The 12,602-nt window shown below is 41.0% G+C and overlaps 1 protein-coding gene across 3 annotated transcripts in view; it reads right to left on the bottom strand.

The window, feature by feature from the left end:
• The window catches only part of Ano5 (anoctamin 5), a 46,971-nt gene extending 40,078 nt beyond the window's left edge, over positions 1 to 6,893 (bottom strand). For 2 of the 3 annotated variants that reach the window (XM_048360282.1, XM_048360284.1), the window contains exon 1: positions 6,395 to 6,702. In XM_048360282.1, coding sequence (XP_048216239.1) covers positions 6,395 to 6,434 — 40 coding nt within the window. In that variant the 5' untranslated portion in view covers positions 6,435 to 6,702. The other variant, XM_048360283.1, reaches the window with a different exon arrangement.
• Between the last annotated feature and the right edge of the window lie 5,709 nt (positions 6,894 to 12,602).

The raw sequence follows: 12,602 nt of genomic DNA, 5'->3' as shown, positions 1-12,602 counted from the left end.
TGCTAACCTTGAGCAAAAAGAAGCCAGGGACAGTGCTCAGGCCCTGAGTTTAAGGCCAGGAACTGGCAAAAACAAACAAACAAACAAACAAACAAACAAACAAATAAAAGAATTCAGTGTGTGTGTATATATATATATATATATATATATATATATATATATATATATATACCACAACATTAAAGAAAATAAGAAGTGGGGAAGAGGGTATAAATTTTGAAAGGGGGGGTCACACAAATCGAGATGCATTGCATACATAAACTGCTTTGTTACATGTCAAGAAAATTAAAGTGAGAGAAGAGGGGGGTTGGGATGGATTGGTGAGAATGTTGAAATGGGTGACACTGACAAACATGTGCTATATTTATAAACTCCTTTGTACAACTACTTAAATATATTAAAATATTTAAAAATTTTAAGAAGTATTATAACCAATGCATGAAAACTAACCAATTTTAATTGTATCATTTAGCTTTGCTACTCATTTTATTTTGTTTAAATTTCAGTCCAAAGGACTGAATCCAAGGCCTTGGTAGATACTCAGCCAAGGACTCTTAACATTTCACTTGAGCCCTTTTTGGTTTATTTATGTCTTTGATATGGTCTTATTTCCTTCTGGAAGCTGGGCTCCAACTCATCACCCTCCTGCCTCAATCTCCCAAGCAGGTGGGATGGCATGTACTTCATCTTCCTGGCTTCTCTTAGCTTTTCTGAGTGTAGGCTTTCTCATACAAAAGAGAACATAAATTTTAAAATATTCGGAATTATATACATTACAAAGAACCATCATGGAGAGTCCTTTTTTTTTTTTTTACCATGAATCATTTCTTGATGAACAGTTCAAAATTCAACAATGTTCCAGTGATCTGTGATTGGATATGTGAATGAAAGAAGAGTAACTTAACACACTCTTATGCCATGGTGGAGTTATGCTTTGGTTGTGTCTGCCAAAGCCCCATATGCTGGATGTTTTGTTCCCAGTGTGGTCAAATTGAAAAGTAGAAGTTTGAAGAGCCGTGGCTTGTCTGTGTGAGAGGTCATTAGACCTTTGAGGGCATCAGTGAGGGAAAACACTAGGTCATTCCTAAGGGACCCCAGGTAGTTCCTTGGATAATAAAATGCTGTAAAAAAGAGAAGGCCAGGCGCTTGAGTATCTCTTGCTAAGTGATCTCCCACTCTAACACAACATGGCCACAATGCCATCTCCCATATGGTAACACAGCCAAGAGCCCACAGGCTGAACAGATGAGGACACCTGATCTTGGTCAGCTCCAAAAATGGTGAGCTGACTAAAACCATTTTCTCCTTAAAGAACCCAGCCTCAGATATTATGTTATACTAACACACAAATGAATTGATATTTCTTAGAAGAAATAAAGACAAATACAATTATATGAAATATATGTTTAGTGTTTCAAATTATGGTACTTGAAACACTGATTTAGGAAGGATTTTATTTTCTTGTTCACAAAAGTAGTCACTTTTTCACCAAAGAACATTCATTCAACAAGAGAGGGTTCTCAGCATGCAACAATCAAGTAGTTTACAGAATAGTTTATAATTCCATTCTCACAAACTAGTTGACAAATGAAAAGTGCTAAGTTTTCCTCCCCCGCCTAATGACTTTGCAGCTAGTGTTTTTTCACCAGGTGAACAATCATTTTCAATCTCCTATGGAAATTCATGTAATATACTTGAAAATTCAGAAAACGGAGGGTGAGTTTTCCAGGCCACCCCCTCTCCCATCACTTCCAGTTCTCTCACATCTTCACTTTCCTGAATCTCCTTTCTTCCCTTAGAATGAACAACCACTTCCTTCCCTGGCTCACTCTTCCTTCCATATTCTTTATGTCAGGTTAGGTATTCTTCTATCAAACCTTCTCTCCCAATTAGCTCAGGAGCACATTTTGCAAGATGTGTCCTTTCCTGAATGGTACAAAAATTCCAGAGCATAGATCTATGTCCTTCCACAGTGCTATCTTGCTCATACTTTGTCTCTCTCTCAACAGATATTCACACATCAGACACATGTTCACATTCACAAAGTATAATATGATAACAGTGTGCAATTGTCAACCCTCTGTCAAACAGGCCTGTTGGAAGAGGTACAACATGAAACCAAGTCAGCATTTTGATATTCCCCCCAACTTCCTCTAAAAGCAATCAAAGTTGCTGTGCTCTTTCTACCAGCAAGAAATCAGGGAGAGGAGACTTTAACACCAGTCACTTCGGGGAATACTAATATATGCCGGAAACTCAACACAAAGGCTGAGGTTTGAGTTTTCACTGAAAGCACATTACTAAGAATACAATACCCAGCAAAATCAGCATTCAAAAATAGCCCTGGCATTACCAAATGTCCCTCTCAGTTTACACTCTTACCAGCAGGATAAAGTAAGGTACAGTCATATGCTGGCATAGCAACATTTGTGTCAACAACAGACTGCATATATGACAGTGTTTTCCCATATCTATGAAATCACATAATGATATACATGTAGAGTGAATCCTGTAGTCAAATCACTCCAACTGTATATGAAATTAAATATTCACATGCAGTTTGATTAAACATAGTGCATAATGGAGCCAAGAAACTTTACATTTAACTTTAAGACTGTTTCCACTGCTGAATTGCGAAACTGCCACCGCCAACACTGATTGTTCACAAGTCAATGAAAAAATTATTATTGTCAGTTGGAACTTCTTAACCACATTAGCCAGGCAATGGTTCAGTTCCAGCAATGGTAATATTTTCACTAGGGGTGTTTGCTTACATAACTATTTAAATGCCTATTACACCTGGCTGTTATAATTTCACTTTAAAAATTGGGAGACAGTCAGAGAAAAGCAAATTGGAGACTTCTGATCACCTGTATTCAACTGTGGAAAAAAGGACTCAGAAAATGTAACAAATCTTAGAAATGTGTCATTAACTGGTATGCTCAGAAAGCTGAGGTTAACTATCTTCCTAGAAAAAAATAGCTTATCACTTACATGTGGATCTATTATTTAACTCACTCATATTTAATTACCTGAAGTAATTAAGAAATGTCTAACATAGACAGTATTTGCATGTGTGGGTGATTTTATTCTTAAAAGTCCATTTGTACTTTGGAACAAAGAAATAAAAGTAACTGCTAAAACTTAATGCTACAAATCCTAGATAATCTTTAGTCTTTTTCAGTTATCACTTTCATTTTTATATCAGTAAGCTCTAAAAATATAAAAATAAAAGACAACCTGAAAGTGGACTTTCAAAAGCCCATTTAGTTACTAGTATTAAAGAATGCAACACATATTATTGCAAGGCGTTTTCATAAAACTCCAGCCGTAACCAAGGTCCAGATAGTAGACAGGGAAACCAAAAATAAGTAACATTTATGTGGTCTCTGGCCACCCCTCTGCTTTGCCCCTGCTCTCAACAATGCCAGGTCTGCCTGCTGCTCCAGTTCTTCATCTGTGATGGAGATGAAACACAAAAGGTGAGTGCAGTCACTGAACTATCAAATGCATGGTATTTCTCACTAATGTCCTTTCCTCTCACCTCCATCAAAATCAGAACAGCTTTGATCTTGAGGAAACATGAATAAATTACAATGGCCATTGGCAATGGCAAGGAAATTGAATCATTTTGGGAAAGCATCTGAAACCTTTCAGGATAGATTTATTCTATAAACAAGCCATGCTAAATGCTACTGACTATAGAGTCTAGTAAGCAAAACATCAACTTGAACCAAAATTACACTGAACTTCAACAAAGTAAGTATAAACCTCTGTAATGCTATATTGAAATCACTCTTCCTTATATAGAGAGTATTATTTTGTTCCTTTAAAAGAAACAAGGTTTAGCCAGGAGTTGGTGGCTGATGCCTGTAATCCCGAGGCTGAGATATGAGAGTTGCAGTTCAAAGCCAGCCCAGGCAGGAGAGTCTATGACATGCTGATCTCCAATTGACCCCCAGAAACCAGAAGTAGCACTGTGGCTCAACCTGGCTGAGCATTAGCATTGAGGGAAAAGAGTTCAAGGACAATACCCAGGCCCTGGTTCAAGCCTCAGGACTGATGGGGGAGAGGAGAGTTCACATTTTTATCTCAAGCTCTCATTATTAGATGTGCTGAAAATATGGCCTAGTGGCAGAGTGCTTGCCTCAATTTATATCAGCATGTCCAATTGTATGTAATTACTGACTCAGATTTTATAAAAAGAAATATTTAGACTGTTAATAGTGAACATTTTCATGGGAAATAATTATCAGCAAGGCTAAAAAAATTCAAATAAATATGGGGGAAAATCCCTTCCAGTGTTCTACTTCTGAAAGTTGACTTATCATCACAAAATAAGACATTTTCTGTAGCAAATACATTTGATACATCTGTGTGTGTGTGAGAGAGAGAGAGTGAGCGAGAGAGAGAGAGAGGGAGAGAGAGAGAGAGGGAGAGAGAGAGAGAGTATATCATAGGGCTTAAATTCAGGGCCTAGGAACTATTCCTGAAATTCTTTTGTTCAAAGCTAGTGCTGTACCACTTGAGTCACAGCTCCACTTTTAGCTTTTTGGTAGCTAAACGGAGATCAGAGTCTCATAGACTTTTCTGTCCTGGCTGGCGTAAATTGCAGTCTTCAGATCTCAGACTACTGAATAACTTGGATTAAAGATATGAGCCACTAGGGCCCACTTCACTTATCAAAGCAATTCTTAAGGTTTTAAACAAATTTAGTTATGTCTATCCTCAAATCACTTTTTATTTAAAAGTGGGGGATACAAACTGGGAGCAAGTGGATCACATTTGCAATTCTAGCTGCTTAGGAGGCTGAGGTGTGAGTACTGCAGTTCAAATCCAGCCCAGGAAGAAAAGTCCGTGACACTCTTATTTCCAATTAGCCACCAAAAAGCCAGAAGTAGAGATGTGGCTCAAGAGGTAGAGCTATAGCAAACAAGAACAACAGAAACTCGTAGACAACAGTCAGGCCCCAGGCTCTGCATCAAAAAACTAAGGCAGGAGTGGGATGAGGATTTCAAGTGATTTTTGTGACAATTCACAAAATGGGAGGAAATGTTTTCAAATCCCTTATTCCATAGAGGGACTTGTATACATAACATATAAAGAGGTCGTTCCCACAAATCAGTAATAAAAACAACAACTCATTTCTAAATGGGCAAAATAATTTGAATACACATTCTCCAAAGTACATATTTAAATGACAAGTATATAACATCTGAATGTTAGTGATTGGAGGAAATGCAAACCAAAGTCAGAGCCAGCTAGTTCACAAAGGCAGACTACCAAGTGTTGGCATAATGTGAAGAAACTGGCTCCCAATGTAAAACACTGTGGACACTTACAAAGCAGGATAGCAATTTCTTAGAATATCCAATTTAGAACTTCTACATGGTGATCTAGCAATTGTTCTCCTGGAGTTGTACCCATTGAAAATCAAAACATGGACCCATACAAAAACTTAAAGAAGAATATTCATAGTAGCACTATTCCTAGTAGCTAAAGGTGTCAATGGCCAATATGCCTACAATCGATAAGTGCTATGTACTTATGCCATGGAATATTACATAGCAATTAAAAGGCATGAGGCACTGTTACACAAATGAACTTTCAAAACACATCGTCTCAGACATGAAGTGCCTGAGATAGGCAGGTCAATCCACACAGATAATAAACAGATTTGCTCTTCTAAGGATAGGGAGTTGTTAGATCTAAATGTGCAAAGATATGAGGTTTTATATAGACTAAACAGCACAGGAAATAAATATGGAAGGGACTGAGGTTCTTAAGAGGGCAGCAGAAATACACATGCATTTCGGGGGGGGGGGGAAGGCCCTACTAAAATAGATCTACAGAATATAGGTCTATAGGTCCGTGCAAATGAAACATCTTAGCAAAAAGTGGACAAGTGTTTCTTAAGAGAACCAAAGCTTCATTAAGGAAAAACAAGAAAGGTCAGCTTTCCCAAGAGGGTGGCAAAAAAAGAGACAGGAGCCAGTTCCTAGCAGGTGGAGTGGCTGTCATGCTCTGGAAACCAAGCCTTGGTTTGGGAATCCCTCCTTCCAGTCTGGAATCCCAGGCAAAGAGCATGCCCAGTGTGCAGCTACTTGGAAAAAGGGCTGCAAGGAATCAAGGGATTGGGAGGGGGTGGTGGTGCACAGAGAACCGGACCAGCTGGGGGGAAAAATCGCTGAAATCCAGCCCAACCCTCCCAGGCCAGGGCTGTCAGTCCGGCCGCCAGTCTCGCGCCAGGGCGCACCACGCAGCTGCGAACGTCCCGGGTTTCGGGTTCCACCGCCGCCTGCCCAACGTCCCCCAGGATCCCCGGGGTTCGGGGCTGGCAGGAACCCCCCACGTGCAGCCCGCCCGTCCTCAGTTCCACGCCCCGGACTCCTACCTTCCTCCTCCACCATTTCCAGAAGATTGGGGTCTCCCATTATCGCCAGCTCGTTAATGGCACTGATGTCCGAAAGGCAGCAGCCCACGTTCCGCACGGAAGGGCTCCGAGACGACCAGGGGCCTACACTGAAGCGGACGGTGGGTCGCCGGACGGTCACCTGGGATCCTACAACCGTGCCATACTCGCTCCTGGGGGCCGTGCCCTCCCCTGCGTCATCGTCGGACTCCCCGAACCTGGGGCTGCCCAGCCAGGTGGCCTTCCTATCCTGGGGGTGCCTGCGCTCCACCTCCCCGCCCCCCACCACCACCTCCAAGCCCCGCACCCAGCGCTTCTCTTCCTGCTCCCGACTGGGCTTCGCGTCCTCGTCAACGACCAGCTCGACCAGCTCGTAGTTAGGCTCCTGCGAGCTGTCCCGCCGGCCCAGGCCAACCGGCAGCTGACTTGGACGCGGCGGCTGCAGCTCCCGCTGCTCCCCGCGCCGCCCCTCCTCGGCGGCCCCGCCGGGCGCCCCACCCTTCGGTCCCGCCGCCGCCCCGCCCCTGGGCCCCGCCACCTCGGAGCCCTCCAGCTCCTCCCCAAGCTGTTCCTCCCCAAGCCGCTCCTCCGAGGCCCTCGGCTCCTCCGTCCTCCCTCTCCTCTCCGACCTCGCCACCCCCGGGCCCGCCGGACCCGCCGGACCCTCCGGCTCCATTCCCAACAAAACTCCCCACCCCCTGGCTCCACCCCCGCCCCCGGCTCCTCCGTCACCCGCTGGGCTCCATCCACACGCCCCTGGCTTCTCGCCTGCGCGGCCCTAGGTCCCTCTGAATCCCCTAGCTATGGTCCCGAAAGGCTGGGTCAGGTGCTGCCCCAGCCAATAGACCAAGGGTCCCCCACTACGAAGCCGGGACCACACCCCCCCCCCTCCTTCCTAGAGAGCCCCTCTTCCCTTCCGGAGAAAACCCTTCTACTTGATAGGGAGTTACTTTTTGTCCGGTGGGAAAACTCTTCCTTCCCTTAAAGGGACCCCTCCCCTTTTAAAAAGCCCACGGACCACAAGCTTCCTGGGCGCTCTTGCTCTCTCTGTGGGTGTGCCCTGTGGGTATTAATCTACTCTTTTCTGCTCTCTAGACGTTGCTTAAAGTTAGTTAGCCTGCTCCTAAAAAGCTGGTGAACTTTGGGCAAGTAAGCCCGGGTTTATGTTTCTGCATGTTTTCCCTGAGAATAATGGTACTCACCTTCCAGGGGTGGGTGCTGTGAGGAAAGACTTTAAAGTACCTGGAGCACAATGTGTTATGAATTTAGATGCTCGTATGAGTAGAATAATATTCCTACTAGTTAATAATTCGTTAATAGTTGTAAGAATTCATATTTGTTTGAATTCTCTCTGTCTCAAAGATTCATTAAGCCCCCCTCCAACTTTACAATGAAGCAGAGAGTAACCCCACCACCTCTCACTGCTCACCTTGGTTGTCGTCGTGAAACCCTATCAATATCGTGAGCTTCTCAGTAGTTAGGAGGGTAAGAAATCTACTAACAGTGGGGAAAGAAGTGAGGGACGCGGGGATCTGAGTTGACAGTCATGGTAGTGCCAAGAGAGTTTGGGACAAGGTTAGGGTGACTTGAGAAAAAGGAAGTGGAAGCCAAAGAAAAACCACTGTTCTTCTTTGCTCGAAGGCTATGTTTTCCTCTCATTCTGTCTGAAGTTTTAGAACTGAGAAAGGAATCACATTGTGTACAGATGAGGAAACAGGTCCACAGAGGAGTTTTGGTCTCCTGCAACTGGAGGTTCACACCTGTAATCCTAGCTACTAAGGAGGCCGAGATCTGAAGGTTAAGGTTTGAAGCAAGACCAGACAGAAGACTCCTTGAAGCTCCTATCTCCAATTAATCACCATCAAAAAGTTGCAAGTGGAGCTGTGGCTCAAGTGACAGAGCATCAGCCTTGAGCAGAAAAAGCTATGGGACAGGGCTCTGGTATATTCTCTCTCTCTCTCTCTCTCTCTCTCTCTCTCTCTCTCTCTCTCTTTCTCTCTCTCTCTCCCCCTCCCTCCTCTCTCCTCTCTCTCTTTCTCTCTCCCTCCTCTCTCTCTCCTGTCTCTCTCTTCCTCATCTCTCTCCTGTCTCTCTCTTCCTCATCTCTCTCCTCCCTCTCTCCCTCCTCTCTCCTCCTCCTCCTCCTCCTCCTCCTCCTCCTCCTCCTCCTCCCCTCCCCCCCTCTCTCTTTCCCCTCTCTCTCCTCTCTCTCCTGGTTTATTGAGGAACCAAAGGTGTTTTTGTTTGTTTGTTTGTTCCTTTGTTTCTATGCTATCTCTTCTCTACTGAAACTTCTAGGGTTGCATCAATTCTGGCCAACTGAGTCAAAACAATAATCAATACTTAATGTAGTTTGGAATTATATTTGAAGGGAGAATGAAATAAAGCAAGTGATAAAATTGCACACACTTGTAATAAATGATGAATTATGATTTAATTCTTTGGACATTATCACCTTTTGATAAACACTTTGACTTTAGTAAAATGTTCATATTAGTGTTCTAATTGTATATAGTGTAGGGAGTAAATACATACAATTTTTGCTTTATAAAGTAGGACATTATTCTTCTGTAAGTTACAAAATTTTTATTCTTCTTTATTCTGAAATGACATGAGTTAGAATGTATATATAGATTTTTTCTTAAATTAAATGGAATATTTTGATGCTTAATTTGCTTCTATTTTTATCATCATCCATTAACTTTGTTATCAAGAAGTTGAAAATCAGTTGTGTTCTTTTCGAAATGGTCTTCTCCACAACTTTTTAGATCCTGAAAAGTATTCTCTGTATTTAAATCTCTGAAATTAAATGTTTTTGTTGCTTGCCTATAATTTTAAGGTTTTTTCATTCCTTACACTGTGCCCCTTTGAATGCAGCCTTCCACCATACATTTCCAGAATTATGCTCTGAATAATGAGTGTTCCTTTAAGGTAATTAGATGCATAGTTAATTATTGTACTAGGACCCCAAATTTGTGGAATGCTTTTAGCTCTCTACATAATTTTAAACTTTGTTTAATTTATTTACAGCTTCTTGGAGTACCCTTTTATAATTTATATTAAAATCTATTAAATTACTTAAAATATTGTACAAGCACAGCCTTAAATATATAAGGGGTTATTTCCCGGAAACTAGCAGAAAAGTGAAAGGAAGAATTTTCTATAGGAAAGGCACCTTAGGTTGTCAATAATACTTTGACAGAAAAGTCAGAGTATGCAAAATTTACATGAATACACTTGAGGAATATCTATACTTTCCCTCCTCTAGCAGCCTCTTCAAATCAGTGGACATTACCGATGTTGAAGAGCCGAAAGTTATAAAGTAGGCACTGAATGCCAAAAAAAGACTTTGGGAAGTCAATTAATAAATTCACCCTTCTCCTAGTATTTAAAGCAAGGATATGGAATCTCTGCTCTGGTGTGGTCAGTCTCAATTCCTCTTCATACAAAAGCTTTTACTCCAAGAATAAATTATTTCCCTTGAACTAAATGTCACACAAGGTTTTTTTTTTAACTCTTATAATATCATTTATTCCACGTTTTCAACACCACTGTCTTCCCTATATTAAGAAAAAAACATACTCTAATGTGCAGAGCTTTGGGTCCACACCCGAATATATGCTTTTAGAAATAAAAATATAACCATTAAAGTTTTATTGATTGCCAGAGGCAAAGTGATAGATCTGCCAGTAGAGGGTAATACTGGGTATGGGTGCTGCTTTACTCATGTGATGCTACAGCATCTGTTTCTGTGGAATAGGCACTCACTTTCTATCACCACAGGCCTACTAACTCCTGGTTTTAAAGAAAGGGACCAACGTCTTTATTTGCAAAATTCAACACTTTGAATCTTGACCTTTACAACAATATCTAGGCCTTTACAATAAGTCCTAAAGTTTTGTTTTACTCCAATTGGATTCCTTTATTATTATTATTATTATTATTATTATTATTATTATTACTACTTTATAGTCTATCCACACCTAGAAAAAGCCCACATTACATGTTGGCTTTGACAACACCAGTGGTCACCATAAAATCCAATTTAGGACTTAGCCCTCACACACCTGCTTGATACTTTCAGATCTGACATCTTGTAAATAGGAAAACGGCATACTCAGTATTTATTATGGGGATGCTTTCAGAAAATACAATGTGCAAGGAGCCATTGTGTTCTCCCATAATCCCTTGTGATTTCACAAAAATTACAAATGATATGTCTCTACTTTTTTGCAATTGCTTCCTAGCACATCCAAGAAAATATACAAACACAGCTCTTGGCTGTAGAATTTCAAAAGCTATATTTACATGATCTGAGCCTACTTAAATGTCCATTGTTACTTCCCACCTCCTCCTTCCCCTACCACAATCCACCATGCTGTCTTATTGCTATCCCTCAAATACAATATGTGCTTTACCATCACAGGGGCTTTGCACATGTTGTTCTGCCACAATAAAGATCTTTGCAAATGTGCTTCATGTTATACTCTGACATCTGTCCTTCAGTTTTCCATGCAGATGTCTCTTCCTTAGAAAGACCTTTGCAGACCACTCTAAGGTCAGAACCCCACATCACTGTCCATGCTTAGTCTGCTTCATTTTTATTTGCAAACACATATAGTGTTATATGTCCCATAATGGCTGATGTCTTTTCCCTTCTCCTTTGTATCCATGGCAAATGGGTGGGTTCCTGACTCAGGAAAAGGTTTATTGTCAATATCTGTGAAAGGAATGATGTATCCAAACTCTGTCATCATATTTATCCTGGCCTAAATTGGGCTAGTAGTTGACTTTTCCAGTGCTTCTTGCTTTGAAGAAACTGAAAGATAAATTAAATGGGTTACTTGGAGTGGCCTGTAGATCTAAAAGTACCATGTAACAGTCAATAAACTAATTTTTGAATTCTAAAGAACTCAAAATTTTACCTCACAAATGTGCTAGAGTGAGCAGACTTAGAGAATGTATAAGTTTAGTTAGAACAACTTAGTAAGCCATCTCGCCATTGGAGCCTTAACCTGACTTCTCTCTGGAAGGAAACAAATCTTGGCAGCAAATGACATGGCAACGAGTATTCTTTAGTATAAAGAAATCATCTTTTAAAAATGAAAAGTGCTTAGGATTGCCACTTTCCTCTAGCATGCAAATAATCAGCCCCAAACCATAAATGCACTCATGCTCTGTATTAGTTGAATTAAGTTGTATGAACTGAGACTTTGGGTACACATTTTGAGCAGACATCTCAGTATTCTAAATTCCCCCTCATTATTCATGAATAAACTTCCACCTATACCCAGGAATTTGGCACTTTTTAAATTAACTAATTTATTGTCAGTGTTGTACAGAGGGGTTACAGTTTCATATGTAAGTCACTGAGTATGTTTCTTATCCAACTTGTAACTTCCTCCCTTCTTTTTCTCCCACCTTCCTCCTTCCCATCCCCCCATGAGTCATATAGTTAGTTTACAGCATATAGTTTTGTAAGTATTGCTGTTGCATTGATTCATCTTTTAGCCCTTGTCTCTCCTTTTTGGTGTTCCCCTTCCGTTCCCTAGTTACAATAAACATATATACAATACCCAGAGTACAGAAATTACTAACAGTGACATTAGGGGTAAAACACTGGGGAAGAAAGACAAAAGAGAATGGCATAATTTCACTTGGTATGTTGAAAATAACTATAATAAACCACTTATTTCCATTACTTGGAGTTCATTTCACTTAGTATTTTATGTATTCATTTTATGTATTCACATGTACATAGCTATTGAGACCTTCTGCTGGGACTATCCTAGATGTGTACTAATTATTAGCAATGAGGGAAATCATAGAATCTATGTTTCTTTTGGAGGGTTCACTTCATGTAGTATGATTTTTTTTCCATTTTCTTATGAATGGGGCTATGTCATTCTTCTTGATAGAAGCATAGAATTCCATTTTGTATATGTACCACATTTTCTTGATCCATTCTTCTACTCAGGGACATCTGGGTTGGTTCCATATTTTAGTCATAGCAAATTGTGTTGGGGTGAACATAGTTGTGCTGGTGGGTTTAGTGTGGTCTTGCTTGAAATCTTTCGGATAGATGCCCAGAAGCGGGACTGCTGGGTCATAGAGGAGCTCTACGTTTAGCCTTTTAAGAAACCTCCATACTGCTTTCCAGAATGGATGAACAAGAGGAAATGAGAATGGC

The sequence above is a fragment of the Perognathus longimembris genome, chromosome 13 (assembly GCF_023159225.1).
Source record: "Perognathus longimembris pacificus isolate PPM17 chromosome 13, ASM2315922v1, whole genome shotgun sequence".
Lineage (NCBI taxonomy): Eukaryota > Metazoa > Chordata > Mammalia > Rodentia > Heteromyidae > Perognathus > Perognathus longimembris.
Note: the sequence above shows the minus strand (reverse complement) of the source record. Positions and strands in the feature narration are given on the sequence as shown.